Source organism: Crassostrea angulata, chromosome 10 (genome assembly GCF_025612915.1).
Source record: "Crassostrea angulata isolate pt1a10 chromosome 10, ASM2561291v2, whole genome shotgun sequence".
Classification (NCBI taxonomy): domain Eukaryota; kingdom Metazoa; phylum Mollusca; class Bivalvia; order Ostreida; family Ostreidae; genus Magallana; species Magallana angulata.
Window position 1 is genome coordinate 39,438,915 of NC_069120.1, and position 16,808 is coordinate 39,455,722.

The following is a 16,808-nucleotide window of genomic DNA, read 5'->3' on the forward strand; positions in this document are numbered from 1 at the left end:
TTGTCAAATTAACAAAACAATCCTTCTTTAATGAAGTAATTCATGATTTTTGAGAGACATGGTTTTCTTTACATTTCTTTTTTATTCGGCGACTCTGAAAACCAAAGAAAAAAGGAAAAGAAAGAAAAAAGAATGGTCCAACGTCTTATTTGAAGTGACAACGAAAGGGTTAACAATGTTATGAATTAAATATTACACACAAAACTGCATCCAATAACGCTAAAAATGGTACGCGTTGTGGCAGATTGTTACGTCAACGCATGAATTCAACGTCATTCTTGGCACTAAAGCGTAATAACGTCTTTATGACGTGGCAGCAAAAGGTGGACTACACGACGAATTGCGAAAATTATTTATAAGGTACGTGTGTGCAACATTCCTTGTAGTTTTCTTTAACCAAAGGTCGTGATTTAGTTTTTTTAAGAAATAATTTCCTGTATTTAAAGGTAGCCATCCTGACGTAACCATATCTCCTCCTTAACATTCATAATTACCTCTGGGTCCTGACGATGTTTATTCAATAGCATGAAAAAATCCCAAGATTTTCCCTTTGAAACGCCCCCTCTAGCTTGTCAGGTTTCAATACATAAAATAAAAAGTCTTCGGAGGTTTTGCATTACAAAGAAATAAAAGTATCCGGATGATAACATTGAAAAATTGTGCGAGGTATTCCGAGTGTCTTCCGAACGGAGAAAAAAATGTCAACATGTCCCATTATAAATCTCCGTAAGAAATCTGTTGTTGTTCCTGTGAATTTTCACGAGGGAAAATGTTAATGTATGAATGAAGTTATTTTGTAAATTTTCCCTTTCATCAATTTCTATTGCACTTTCTTCACAGGTATGTGTATTTTTATTGAAAATCGCCCAAATGTGCTGCATAAATATAAAAATAAAATCTAATATTTAAGATTATATTTATACGACACATCCACATGTATAATCAAACACTTTTAAATAATTCATTGTCCTTTGTTTGTAATGTGTATGTGACCCTTTTTGTCAAATGACTCTCCATGTACTTGAAAAATATATTGATTTAGTTCCGTGCAAACTATGGATTTATTTGATTATTAGCATGTCCACTTACGATAAGTTATCAAGTGGCCTGTTGAGACCCCTTAAACGTCATAGCTTTTGACTGTCTGGATTTACGTGTTCATGTTTTGCTGCATGAGGAAAATCGTTTGCGTCAAGATTAGGAATTTTGACTTCAACATTTTACAGGTATCGAATTGCAGTTCTAATTATAAGAGAGTTAAACAGGTAATCAAAGCCCAACTTTAACCTTTTCAAATGTTGTTTTTAACAGTATTTGAAAAAAAAATCATTAATCCAGGTCATGTGTTATGCGATTCGATAATTTTCTCGTTTAATCATAACCATGTAGAAAAATGTTCTTCTTTGCTGTTGTATACATATTTAGGTCAGAGATAACATCGCTTATAGTTCTGTCGACATGGCGTTGATTAAACCATTGTTATGATGTGGTTTAGTTATTTCATTCAATACATGTATAGTGTAGCATAAAATTGAGGGTGTACTGAGCTGGGCATCGCTTATAGTTCTGTCGACATGGCGTTGATTAAACCATTGTTATGATGTGGTTTAGTTATTTCATTCAATACATGTATATAGTGTAGCATAAAATTGAGGGTGTACTGAGCTGGGCATCGGTCTTATATTCAACTTGAATAATAAATATTACACTGTGGCGGCACTGATGTCATTTAAAATCGGAAAATCCCTGGTAAATCAACAAATCAAGAATTTCTTTTTAGATATGATATCTGCCAAATACTGTAAGTGGCATTTATCTTATTTAAAATCAGTTGAAAGTATCATAAGAACGACGGTTAAATTGTTTCAGAGGTGGCAGTGTGGATGGACATAGAATAGCATGATATTTGTGCGCTGCAACTTAAATCATCGATCAATATTTATATAAGCGAGACCTTCGAACAGACGTTTAATAGTCATTTGGCGGATATTGGTGTATTTGGTTTGTAAGACGCGGAATATTTTTAAAGGTACATTTATGTTTCATTCTTTTTTAATTGTTGAAGTAATCTTCATAATATTAAACAAAGTCAGAGGTAGTTAAGTCCATATGCAAATATGTTTTCAAGTAATTATGTTCAACTCGATATATTAATTTGAAAAATTATAAGGAAAAACAAGTTTTGCCGCTTGGCTAAAGAACTGCGGGCATGATATGCATTACAGGTATGAATTTTTGCTACAACAAGCCGTCATTCATGATTCACTTTGTTTTTTAAAAAACCAAAACACTGCCACGTCTGAATCAGTTCGTAGAAATCTACTTTCTTTTTGTCAGAGATGGCAAGCGGCGAAGGCAGACGGCTTCAAAACGCATGGAGGGCCCCCGTGGACGTCTTTGGCCCCGGGGAAAAGTCAATAAAGTCCCAAATCCAGTCTCAGACGATGGACTACGAGTTTTCGGCCGACCTGTGGGAGCAAGCGTGTGCTGTCGTGGATGAAGTTTTGGATATCATTCTTTCTGAGCTAAAAACGCAGGCACAAAAAATGTCTGAGAACTTGGAGATCGACGTCAGATTTATTCGTCAAGCAAGTGCAAGACAAGGGTTAAAAATTGTGGCTCCAGATGAGTTTGATGCAATTGTACCTTTCAAACTGAAAGGATTAGACCTAAAAGAGGTACGGTTAAAAGATACCGATGGAAAAGTTCTTCCAGGGCAAATGCGTATGAGCGTTCAGAATCCATCTGCAAAATCTGTCTTGACTGAACGTTTTCCTCGATTGTACACACTTGGAGTATTTCAGATGGACCAAGGAACATGGTTAATTAACACCAAACTGTTGCAAGAAAAGGTGTTTAAATCTTTAATGGATAAAACATTATCCATTACAGAAGATAGTTTAAAGAGAAAGGGGTACAATGTCACACGTGGGTCGAGGCCACCAACTATGAACATCAAATTTTTTTCAAATCTACCATTTCCGATTGATGTCGACTTTGTTCCAGGACTTTACCTGGGAGATGAGGCTGTTACGATTCCCGATTCGGTAACCACGCATCCAGGATCAATTAGGATGAACTTTCCGAGATTCGGTCTTATGAAGTGGATTAGCAAAGAAAATCCCCGCATGCGTGAACAAGACAAGGATGTTATTTGGCGGAATTGTTCGTCGTCATATGAAAGGTACATGTTTGATATGTGCTTAAATAACAGAGAACGACTGTACATTGTCACTGCATGTCGCATCATGAAAGCCGTCGTCAAGACCCTCAGAAAAAGACAAAACCATGCCGCCAATTTGCTGACGTCATATCACCTCAAAACGATCGCCATGTATTGCATACAGCTTTTGACAGTTCCAACGGTCACACCGCCTGGCTTTCATCTTGGGGGTGTTCGCGAGGCACTTGGTTACTTTTTGAAGTTTTTGAAACTGGTTTTCGATAAGGAGACTCTGCCAGAGTTTTTCCTTGGAAACGAGTACTTGGGAAAAATATTTCCAGACTCTTATTTTGCAAATGAACACAGAAAGTACAACCTATTCGACAAAGAGAATCCCAGACAAGTGGAGGCGGCTAAATATGGCTTTGGCGGTATGGAGGCAATATTGGAGGGCTGTTATACATATGCAAGTCTCAATGAATCAGTGATCAGATGTTTTGAAAACAGAGTGCTACGGATGTGATTCGTTTGACGATTATCAGTTACAAACATTCAAGATTCAATTGATAAAATTTGTCTCTTTTTAAAAGTGCTTGTTTTATTATGACGTCATCATTTATTTTACCTTACTTTACTTTTCCTTTACCTTGTTAATTTAATTACAATGCTTGATGTAAATATGAATTCTATTAAAATCAATTTTAAACGAATAAATTTACCTACGCGTTTTATAATTGATTTAAAAACCAAATAAATTGTTTTTGTAGTTTTTACTTTGAAATAAAACCCCGATTTACTTATTATTGAAGGAATTATTATCTTTAACTTCAGAAACCTTAGGGTCTTTATTGACTTTTTTGTCCTTAATTCATGAAAACAAAGAACTTAGTCGGATCCTTTAATCACTGCATACTATGTTAAAGGGCGCTCAATCTTGCAACATGAGCTATATGGGTGTCTGTGTCATTGATAAATAAGAATAAAATAGTGTTATGACTTGTTAACGTTGTTTTAAATGTACACATATATTTTGTAGTTAACACTGTGTAAAAAGAATAACACTATTGTAAAAACTCAGTGTATAGATTGTTAAATCAAACACAATATTAATAATTAGTTAGCTTTTGAATTATTAATCCTGAATGTTCATTCAGTTCATGCTTGTGTACAATCCATTTTATTCGGAATAAAACCATAAAAACGCTGTTTTCTTATATACATGTATATGCTATTATTCTATCAGGTTTTTTTTTTTATTCTGGATTCATGCAATATTATTTTTCAATGCTCGACTTGGTCGATAAGTTTAGATTTGTGCTAATTATAAGATTCCCCCAAATGGTCAATATAACTTGAACATCATTTGACGACCGTAGTTGACGGTCTCCTATCCTTGTCCTTCTGGTTGTACGTCGACATTATCGGATCCGCATATAGGAAACTCTGTCCACTTTATCAATAAGATGGTTGTTCAAAAAGTTTGTGTACACATACTATTTTTTAAAACGAAAAACAAAACACGACAACAATGTATAATATGTGCAATGATTTTAACAAAAAATTATTGTTTTGTCACACTGGTACTCCAGGACTCGTTGTTAGAAATTGAAAAGACTGTGCATTCAACCACAAGTTATACCCTCGTTTTTGATGGTGAATTAAAGTTTCTAGTAAAAATTATTTTGAAAGCTACCTTTGTTAATATGATGGTTATACTATTTTTGGGTAGATCACAAGTATTGCATGCAATGTTAATGTTCCAAATTATATAAGTATAATAACATTCTAATGATTACTTTTTTATTTAGGGTAAATCCGGACACCTGGTAATTCCAGACAGGTTTAAACGTCATGTATTATTTATAAGCTTTTACGTTGTCATGTGAGTATCTAAAAATAAATCAACATTACTTAAATCTTCTTTTGTTTTTCTTACTACCTTACGTAAATACCGATATATACATATATAGTACAGCTGGGAAAATTTTCAAACTAACAGGATGCAGTTAAAACATGAACCCTTTGAAACTTTGATCATAAAGTGCAACAGCAATCTTTTGTCTTAAAGTGTCCTCAGTAGAAGGAAATACGATTCAAATACAGTATCTTAAGAAATATAACTGGGAAAAACCATCTGTTTATGAATTAATACAATTAAGTGTCCAAAATTATAAAGATTTGTGTAATCTGGGGAAATATCTCTATTTAGCTTTTGATAACCGCAACATTATTCCATAAATTGTTTTTTGTTATGCATGTAATTCTGTGTCTCTTTTTCGTATCCTACATTGTATCATGCCAAATGTCTATAAATATCATTTTACTTATGTAATATGTTGTTCATATTGCCAAAAGATGATTATATATTGAGCAAATAAAGAATGACTCTTGTATAGTCATTGAATTTGAACCTAATACTGAGCATGAACCTGTAGATATGTTAAAGAGTGTTTTATATTTGAAACATTTGCAAAAACTCTTAAAAAGCTTTACTTTTTTAAAACAAAGTAATGGTAATGGTAATGCATTGCTTTACTCATGTAATGGTAATGGAATACATTACTTCAAGAAAATCAAGTAATGGTAATGGTAATTCAATGCCCAAATTCATGAAGTAATGGTAATGTAATGCATTACTTTACAATGTAGTTCGCCCCAAGCCTGATACATATATATATATACTAATAAAATGTTCATGTCTGTCCTAGCTCTTTCAATCATCCAACCTTTTCCCTCTTGTACATGTATATGTTTATTAAATGTTTTATGTACATTGGATGTTGGATGTACAATCTTCATGTTGCCCCTTGAAGGCCCTTAATTGGTAAATAAAGAAATTATAATGATAGAAATTATATAACTACAAAATGGGGGTTCTTGACACCTCATATTTTATCAAGTAAATAAAGTAGTGCTCAGATCCACCAGAGTTTCTTGAGAATTTGAAATGTTTTAATACGTCTTCTAAATACATATATCTGACCCCCCCCCCCTCTCTTCCTCAAGCACACCCAACCCTACTCTTCGAAAAAAAAAATAGTTTTATTTTTATATATTTTTTTACAAAACATAAATTATTCAAATTATTGTGTTGCACGCGCAAAAGAAATAAAACCATAAGATATATCATTTTTTGTTCATCATGCCTAAACTTATAATCTACAACCTATGGGCTGTTGCACCTTTGGGGCCTCCAAGAACTGATGGTGGGTGCTGGCTACAATTTACAGGAATATTTAGAAAATTCATTTGACCCGTACGCTATAACCATCTTTGATGGTCCAAATAAGAAAGCTTATCTGAAAAGAGAGTGCAGAAATCGTTAAATTCTTATTTAATCTAAAACTGTAGAAAGTGTGTTATTTTGCTTATAATTCTGAAACTACTTACGAAAAAACCATTATAATATCGATAAAGTGATGATGTAGTAAGTAGTTATGACATGTGTTCAATAATACGATTCTTATCAGACAGTTTATAATTGATATCCTTCTGCAAACAGCTCTGACCTAATTATTGTCTATAATTAACCGGATTTTCACTATACAAAAATTATTGTCGATTTCAGGAATATTGTAATAGTATAGTGGGTTTTTTTTTACAGTTTGAGGAAGGGACGTTACTCTTCCTACCCAACCTAAAATTAAGTGTCATGAAAAAGCTTCAAAATTCAGACCAAACACTCAATAAGGAGTGCTAACAGTAATTTTGATGGATGGTTTTTTATGTATCACACTTGCTAAACATGTAAGTTGATGTGACACGAGTCTTGATTTATCTCTTCTATTTTACTACTGACCAGTTGATAAACATAATTATACAATTGTCATGTTCATTTTCATGAAAATTCATATATATATATATATATATATATATATATATATATATATATATATATATATATATATATATATATATATATATATATATATATTGCAATTAAATTGTTTATAATTAAAATATAAAAGGTGGTAAAATCAATTTAGATATAAATAGCGATGTACTTGTATAGTACTTTATTATCATTTGAAATGGTATGTTATAATTGATAAAAGTATTCTTGAAATTTTAGATATCTGAACGTTCATATTCGTTAAACTTTATTCTCATAGTATAAAGACATACTTTGCGTTGCTGAAGGTCTTGGTAGAATTTTTGCAATGGTACAGTACAAATATCCTCTATATTATTTTAATTAGTAAAAAACCACACTAAATGAAATGTCCGCAAACATTACATTTCAGTATCTATCAACTCGACTAAACCATTGCAAAAATGCAAATCAAGCATGAAATCTGACAGGGATAGGCAATGAAATCCAATTCTACAGTTCATTAAACTGTTTTAAATCTAAAAAAAAAAAACCAGGAGAGAACATAAATAGGCATTATGCCTGCTGTTCAATCCATTTCAATGTATCTATTTACTTGAATAAAATACTTCTTAAATTAAACAGTTTTAGCATCAATTAATAGATGTCTCCCTGTTGATTTTTAATTCTTAGAGTTTTAGGTGAATGTTGAAAGAAAAAATAAATAAAACTTTATTATTTTATTTATAAAGGATGGCCCCTAGAAAGTATAGCAATCACAGAATAAATATTTTTAACAATAGAATCAACTCAAAAGAGTTTAGTTTTTTTTAAACAGTACTGTCTTTTGAGGTTTGGAATTGCCGCATAAAAAAATAAATATATTTTTTTAATAATTATTTAAAACAATTTTTTTCCAGAAAAAATAGACTTTATAATTTCATGTTACTGTGCTCTATTAGGTACATGAAAATTAACAAATTAAATATTGAAATTATCAGACAGTTATGGAACTCACGCTCTAATATTTTCCAATAGAACTGTTTTCGGCAATCTGTTATTTGGTAGTAACGTATTTTCTTGGAATTATAAGACATGTCAATTTATATATTTATTTACACCTTTCAAATATACCATGTTTTAACCTGACTCGATCGAGTTAGATGTACAAAAGGAGATAATCAAAATAATGTCGAAACCATGTCCTTCTAATATCCTTTCTCTCTCTTTCAAAAAGATTTTCTATTATACTTCTGTAGGCGGAGATTATGGAAGAGCATATCCCCCCTTTACAGCACCAACTTGATAGTCTTTTGATATGGTTTGAGATTTTTTGTAAATTTTTGAGCATATGGAGGATATTTCTTTTTTGGTCGGGTTCCGTCAGAGTCCAAAAAGCAATGTTTCACGTGGTATTTAAAGCGCCTTTTTAAACTTTAAAGGTCGGTCGGATGAGTTCTGGAAATTCAAAATCAACATTTGAACAATCCGGAAACTAATTTCGAACTTATAGCAAAGATGTTCAAAATGATGTGTACAAGAAATGGAGACACTAGAAATAAACAGTACTATATTAGCGTAAGTGACAGATGGTATACAGTTAAATTTCAAACTGAGTGAATTAATTATATCAAGTCTGCAGAGTGAGAATTAATGAAAGGCGGTTAAACATTTATGGCTTTTGTTATATACATGTTTTTGAGGTTAAGGTGTTGAAAGAGAATACTTACTATAAAATCATATTTTTTTTTAAATTTTGATAACAAATTAAGGAATGTAAATTGGAAGTTAAATACTAATTGTTTTGAAATCAAGTTTATCAGAATTTCAATCAATGATACTAACCCTAAATGGCCTTTGAACTTGACAATCACTTGACGTCCCCAATCCTTGTTCTTGGTGTCGTACGTCGTTTGAAACGATCTAAAACCAGTGAGTTTATATTATTTTGTTTCAATACGTTGCCTTTGTAATTGTCTTTTCTTAACATTGTATCAATTTAATAAGAAAACTATCAGCAACAGTAAAATTGTACTTTTCCAACGTGATACGTAACAAAACGCAAAAGGAGACAGTAAATAAACATATTAAAGGCTGTTGTGAACGTCTCCTGGCCTGGAGAAATGTCTCTTATCCTAAATTCAGACTAATTCAACAAATGATGTTAGAGTTGAACTTAGGGATCAGGCGAGTGTTTTAGTCGATGTTGTTTTAAATATAAATTAATATATATATATATACATCTACAGAGTATGATTCCCTCTATTTCTTACGGAACCTTATACAGCCAGACTGGAATATACACACCCCGTTTATCAACAGGTCGAAACCTACCTTAAAGACCTTAAAAAATCACGGACTGTACGAAATAATCAATCATTACGTAATTTTGTTGATCTGGCCAGGATTGATAGAAAAACATAAAACATGGTTGTGTGAATATACTGCCATTTATTTTTTGCTAATAAGAAAAATTAGGCAATAAGGGGAGGTCTTCAAACAGTCATAATATTAATTACCAGACATTGAATGTAAGTTATGAAAGGTGAGCAAATGACCTCCCCCATATTAATTGAAACAAAGATGTATACAATATCAACATGTACCAAATATATATACAACAAAAATATTGTTGAACAAAAGCAGCATTTCACACATCAACAGCAACATACATGTGAAATACAGTGCAAAATAAATCCCCAACTACAAATGTGACGAAGGGGAAGGAGGGTGGGTTGATTGCAGTATATACAAACTTGTTGACAGCTGACAGTTAAAATGACGTAGTCAAAACATCGCGTGACTAAACGCCGCACTCTGATTGACTAATGTAGACAATTAAAGAAGATCAGCTAAATACTAAAAAATACTCAAAAATTATAATTACAATTATATTATGACTAGACTATTATTTTTGGTACTGGCATAAAAATAACATAACACAATTTACATAAATGCTATCATTTACAATAACATCAGACTCAAATTAAATTTCCATAGGAGACGATTTGGTTGTTTTATCAAGCTAGCGAACTCATGTACATTAACAGTAATTTAGTGAATTTTACTTACTTTTTACATATGTTAAAAGAAATATGTACATGTAAATATAAACAATAAAAAGGCTTCTTTGATGATTCATACGGTTTATAGAGAAGGTGATCATTGCAGGAAAAAATTACATAACACGCTAATGCGGTTTTTGTATATTTTTTCTGCAACGTCGCCACCTTTATATCCCTTATGAATTTCCAAATAAAGCATTTGATTGTTTAAATAATCTAAGAATCGCGGTTTCAACAATTATGATTCTACACAATGTCATGAAGCTTGAAGACTTATTAATTAAATTATACCCCCGCAGTTCTCGTTAGTGAGATTTTTTCATAAATGTCTAATAAACTTATAAGTAAATCTCTGTTTAATTTTTGCAACTCCAGATATTGTCCATAGGTCGTTGTTTGAACAAATAAGATTCCATAATTTATAAGGACGCTGGCATTGTAATATCTCAAGTGAAAATACGTCAAAATATTTCATCCTGTATATTTTTTTATGTTGAACTTTGACCTCCTTTGGGGATAAATATCGGTCAGATTGTTAACGTTTAACACTTGGAGTCTTCTTAATAAACTAAAGTTTAGTTGTAAATTTTCGCACTGCTCATGCAGTGGTTCCTGGGAAGAATTTTAAAGAAACCCTATTTTCAGAATTTTGTGATTATTTCTCTTTAAAGGTCTCATTTGTATATAGTTGCTGGGTTTTTTTTTCTGAAGTTCTGAGACAAACCCATGAAATACATACGCTACAATGTACATAAAAAAGAAATAGAAACAGTTTTACTATTGAATAACTGGGTTGAATTGACTCATATATTAAAAAGTATTCTAAAAGCTTATCACATATTAGATAAACATCTATAATTCAACAACAGTATCATTTTAAAACGCTTATGTCAGCATTTTTAAGTGTGAGTAAAGAGAATAGGCATATCTTAAGTTCTGTCATAGGAAACATCTTAGGAAATCTTTGTGAAACGGGCCTCAGGTTGTCTAGAGATAGGAACAAGTTGTCTTAACGTAAAAAACAGATGAGTCAGTCTGTGAAAGTGTCATGATACGTGTATCCCATCCACCCAACCCGATTTATTCACGAATGATGATAATGAAAAGTCTTTTTTGTAAAGACGTAATGAGTGTTAAAAAATAATAATGAAATTCATTTGAATTTAGAATCATAAGCATATATTTTTTATATTAAACCACTACACGTTGTTGGAGACACATGCAAAATCAAATACAGGACATTAAAGGTCATCATAATTAACCTGATTATAAATTTCAAAGATACATTAGCAACACTTAACATGTGTTGATCAATTTCAGATCTTAAGACCTATACAAAAAACATGATTAACACTGCGCGCAATGTGATAGGAAAAAGTTGATTTATTTTGGCGAAGACAAAAATTCTCTCCAACGTTGTTAAAGATATCATAATTTGCAACTGATGAATGGGCGTTTTGGTGTCGTTTTTTCTATCGTCAACAGTTATACCAAATTTTACAGGAATCCATTGCATACTTAATCTTTAAAAGGCATGATATCAGGTGCAAAAGCTAGTGGAAGCCTACGCCTACCGTCCTAAATTTTGTATCGACCAAACAGAGTGTTTAAACAACCGTACAGTTCGTAGAAACCTACTTTCTGTTTTTTTGTTTGTTTGTTTGTTTTGTTGGAGATGGCAAGCGGCGAAAAGGGACAGTTTTCAAACAAATGGATGGCTCCTGTTCATGTTTTTCGTCCAGGTGATAGGCCACTGAAGTCTAAAATTCAGTCTCAGACGATGGTCTACCAGTTTTCAGCTGACATCTGGGAGCAGGCTTGCGTTGTTGTTGATGACGTCTTGGATATCATTCTTTCTGAGCTTAAAACCCAGGCACAAAGATCATTTGAGAATTTGGCGATCGATGTCAATTTTATACGTCAAGGAAGTGCAAGGCAAGGATTAAAAATTGTGGCTCCAGATGAATTCGATGTAATTGTACCATTTCAATTCTCAGGACTGCAGTTACAAGAGGTACGCTTGAAAGATACAAATGGTAAAATTCTCGCAGGGCAAATGCGTCTGAGAGTTCTGAATCAATCAGAGTTAAACGAACGTTGTCCTCGATTGCAAAAACTTGAGGTATTTCAGATGGATCAAGGAACATGCTACATTAACACCCGAGTTTTACAAGAGAAAGTATTCAAATCTCTTTTTGATAAAACAGTATCCGTTACAGAGGTTGATTTAATACGAAAGGGATACAGTGTTACTCGTGGGTCGAGACCACCAACCATTAATATCAAAATTGTCTCAGATTTACCATTTCCGATTGATGTTGACTTTGTCCCAGGTCTTCATCTTGGAGATGAGACCGTCCTGGTTTCTCAATCAGCAACAATGCATCCAGCATCTATTACAATCAACTTTCCTAGATTCGGTATCATGAAATGGATCAACAAAGAAAACCTCTGCATTCGTGAAAAAGACAAAGACATCATCTGGCGGAATTGCTCGTCGTCGTATGAAAGGTACATGTTTGATATATGCTTAGGGGAAAGATATCGACTGTATTTTGTAACTGCTTGTCGCATCATGAAAGCTGTTGTCAAAACTCTAAAGGAAAGACAAAACCATGCAGCTAATTTGCTGAATTCTTATCATCTAAAAACGATAACCATGTACTGCATACAGCTGATGACAATCTCTACAATTGCTCCGCAAAACTTTCATCTTGGGGGTGTTCGCGCGGCACTTGGTTACTTTTTGAAGTTCTTGAAACTGGTTTTCGATAAGGAGACTCTGCCAGAGTTTTTCCTGGGAAACGAGTACTTGGGTGAAATCTTTCCTGGCTCTTATTTTGCAAATGAACACAGGAAGTACAACCTATTCGACAAAGAAAACGATGCACAAGTGAAAAATGCAAAATATTGCTTCAGTGCCTTTGAAAAAGCACTTGAAGGCTGTTATACATATTCAACTCTCAATGAATCGGTGATCAGATGTTTCGAAAACAAAGTATTACGCATGTGAAACAGGATCAAAATCTACTAACGGTTTTAGTTTCAGGCTTTTGACTTGTAAGAGACTGGAGGCAACCTGTTTACATTTATTTGTTAAGAAAACCCTCAGAGATTTTAACACAGTTCCTATTTCATTTAGAACAACAGGTAAAAATACTATCGTTGTGTTTACCAAGAAATGTTAGCCCGTACACGTTTTATCAGCAAAGCCATAGATACTAGGCAATCATTAAAGGAATGTATATCTCAAATTTGTGTAATATAAGAGAAATGATTGATGTTTGAAAACCTCCCTGACGAACAAAAACAGTGAAAAACAACATTTCTTGTGATAACAATGCACCGACCATCCAGGAAGTTGGTTATGCTTAAACGTCTAATTTGAGGCAAGACAAACAGGCCTACATAAAATTATGTAAAGGTTAATCCTCACAAAAAGCGTGATGAAAATTTTCTGCAAATAAGAAAAAAATATTTCCATCATTTGAATATTCTTATAATACATATATATATATATTTTTGTATTATTTCATTAGAAGACTTATACTGTAATCCCCACCCTCTCATATGATTGAAAATTAAACTGTAGGAAAATATTATAAATAAGTTTTTAAGCAATATGTTTATTTGTTCTGTGCTATTATAACACCGATCTTCGAAACCTAGTTTATAAAGGTTGATAGTTTGTATCGTCTTTATTTTGATTAATAACCACCATCACCAAAAATATTGTTTGTTTGATTTTACTAATATAAGGTAGAATTTAGAGACAGAGGCTACTTGGTATTTGATTAATCAATCATTAACTAATATTTGAAATATGTCTTACAATGTTGCCAGGCCTAAGCACAAAAAAGATTTAAGATATGAATATTCACCGGAATTTTTTTTTTCATATTCAACATGGTTTGGAGCTGTAAGCGTAGAGAGTAATCTGTCAACATGTTATTTATTATAGGAAAAATACCAGTTAAATAGGTTTGAGTCCATGACAATATTTGCAACGCACATATTTGTGTTGTATTCCGAAAGGTCAGTTCCACAAAACGTACTGATTTACAATAATTTTTGCAAAAAAATATTGATAAATCAAGTTTTAAAGCTATAAACTTTGTCAGTGATGAGCTGTATAAATATAAAATATTAAAGCTAAATATGTAGCTTTAAGCAAATATGTAAACTCTATTTTGTTCGTCCCGTTATGATTTTTACAAAAATTTATAATTAGTTAATATAAAAAATAAGCCTCGAAAATTTCATAACTTTCAATGTTTTGTGCAAGGTTGCATATATTGTTGAGAAATGAAAAACAATTATACATTCTTCCTTTTTTTATTTTTTGTAAATCTACTGTGAAAGTACCACTATGTCGGAAAATGATTTTTCAAAACGTTAGTGTGAATTTGGTTCAGCGCATTTCTTAATTTACTTATTTATCTACAAATATATTTGATATTTGGCGATGTACTTGATTTATATATTTAACTTCTGTAATTTTTGTGAATATCATCATTTTGTTTATTACTCTACAAATGCAATTAATGATTGGAAAGTTGCCATATTTGTGCCTGAGCAATTGATTAACAAGATTGAAATGATTCGATAATCTTGTTTAAATGTGTTGGAATTATTAATTTTATTAAATGTATATTGAATCGGTTAAACTCTGTAAATAAAGTATAACCATTGAAAAAAAATGTAAATAGTTTATCTAAGCACTAATTATTTGCTTCGCTTTTTCAATTTCTTTATTGCGAAAGACATACGTCTTATTGCACTTATAGTGGTGAACAATACAAACAAAAATATAGGCAAAAATGGACGGTCAGTTATTAAAAATCACTTGCATACACACAAACTCATATGTTTACAGAATTTGTATTAGGAGAATGACATACAGGTTTTTGAAAAATGTACACAAAAATAACACATATATGTACATATTTTGATAGTAATAACAATTTAAATCAGCAAATGGCACAATGTAGTTTAAACCATTCTGAATGTAAGGGCTTTGTAAATGAATTTTCCTAAATTACACAATTCTTTGATATTGTTTACACTTTGTAACTGTATTAATTTGTACATGGATGGCTTACACCAATAATACTTTTTGATTAGCTTTGATCGTTATGTTAAATACATTGGGCATACAAGTATTCAATGTTCGTTTTCAATGTCTGTAATACAAGTTTTACAAAATCTTTTTGTCTCTTGGTATATTTTTGTGTCGACCCGTTTCAATAATCAGATAATGCGAGGACAACCTCATTTTGGAAATAGATTTTTTGTACAACTTTAGTATTGATTTTTCTAAATAAAACTGTAAGCAAAAATTTTCAACTAAATGCTTGTAAATAAAACATTTTCTTTCTATTTGCATCTTGCTGAGCAATGTTTGAATAAAATTGTCTTTAAGTCCTTTTCGAATGATTGGTAGACAAATACGACTGTTACGTACTGTTCAAATTACTTTTGTCGTTCCACATGTATCCAAAAATAGAAAACAAAGTACAATGGTTTAAATAAAGCTGATTAAATATTGATTTGAGAGTAAATATGGCTCTGCGACCTTGTGCCGCTAATTGTTTTTAAGTGGTAAAAAATATACCCTAATAATTGAACACAACGCCTAGATAAACAGCTTTAATTTTAGATACATTTACATCTAGGTTCCATTCATTTGTATATAACTGTAAAGTATTCAACACGCTCCGTAGCTCAAACAATACCATGTTACCCGCGCATACATAGGAGAAAAAGGCTTAATAATATTGCAGTTCAGTAGAAGCAGTACCTTTTTTTTTCTTTTTAGAAATTCATATGTTTCAGTTTGCTCTAAGCTACCTTCAAATAGCCAAGTAAATTTAAGCAATCACCAGGAATCCGCTGTCGTTAATACATATGTAGATAGTCTATTCAACATCAGGTTTTTTTAAAACTGTCAAAAAACCCTGCGTTTCATAGATCTAGTTTTATTTAGTTTTTTAAACTTAAAAATGAAAACAACATAAAAAAAAAAACTACGATATTTCATTCGCTAAATTTTAAAGCTAAAAGTTTTTTGCGAATAAACTCATTACTTTTCGGTGATATTAGGACAAATTAATGAAAACATTAGCACAAAACATTCAGCTACAGTTACAAAAATTGTACTCCCCGCTCGTAAGGAATGGCATAAAGTAGAGAGACAGCTTTTAATAGCATGGAATACTTCTGTGAACATCTTAAACCTAAAGAAATATGTATGAAATCCAAATTGAGCATCAAACAACCGATGGCCTAAGAGCAATCACAACTTCTTTCAAGGTTTTCAGGGTGAAATCGGAAAAATAACTTGCTGAAACGTCCGAGAAGTCGGGACTGGATCTCAGAGTAGTCGGCTGGCCTGCGGTTCAAGACGGGGTTTTAGTCGATGATGTAATCACATGTTACATTAACAGCAATGAATACCACCCATATTGCATGGTATGATACTACGTCACAATGGACTTTTTAAGATTTGCTGTTTGAATGACGTTAATTATGTTTTGCAACTAAAAGGCTAATAAAATAGGAATTTAATGATGCAAAACTGATTCATTGGCGATAATTTTATGAAGGTTTTTTTCAAGAAAGAAATGGCTTCATTTCCATTAGGTGTTGATAGGGGGATCCTGGCCTTCTTTGGAACAATGTGTATTTGTCTCCAGCTGGGTAGCTTTTTCGTTCCCTTCGTGCAGGTGGCCCTTTCCTTGTTTGTGGCCTTCTAAGCCTTATTTATCTC

General features: G+C 32.2%; 2 protein-coding genes across 3 annotated transcripts; both read left to right on the plus strand.

Moving 5' to 3' along the window:
• Positions 1-1,113: 1,113 nt before the first annotated feature.
• Positions 1,114-4,367, plus strand: LOC128168006 (uncharacterized). Of its 2 annotated transcripts, none has more exons than XM_052834048.1 (2): positions 1,114-1,226; positions 2,338-4,367. In XM_052834048.1, exon 2 carries the CDS (start codon positions 2,340-2,342, stop codon positions 3,684-3,686), a length of 1,347 nt encoding a protein of 448 aa, XP_052690008.1. In that variant the 5' UTR covers positions 1,114-1,226; positions 2,338-2,339; the 3' UTR covers positions 3,687-4,367. The 2 variants fall into 2 exon arrangements, with proteins under 2 accessions (XP_052690008.1, XP_052690007.1); XM_052834047.1 differs by lacking the exon at positions 1,114-1,226 and adding an exon at positions 1,879-2,029.
• Positions 4,368-11,570: 7,203 nt separating this feature from the next.
• On the plus strand, positions 11,571-14,632 carry LOC128164677 (uncharacterized). Its single transcript, XM_052828654.1, has one exon. It carries the CDS (start codon positions 11,715-11,717, stop codon positions 13,050-13,052), a length of 1,338 nt encoding a protein of 445 aa, XP_052684614.1. The 5' UTR covers positions 11,571-11,714; the 3' UTR covers positions 13,053-14,632.
• The last annotated feature ends 2,176 nt before the right edge of the window (positions 14,633-16,808 follow it).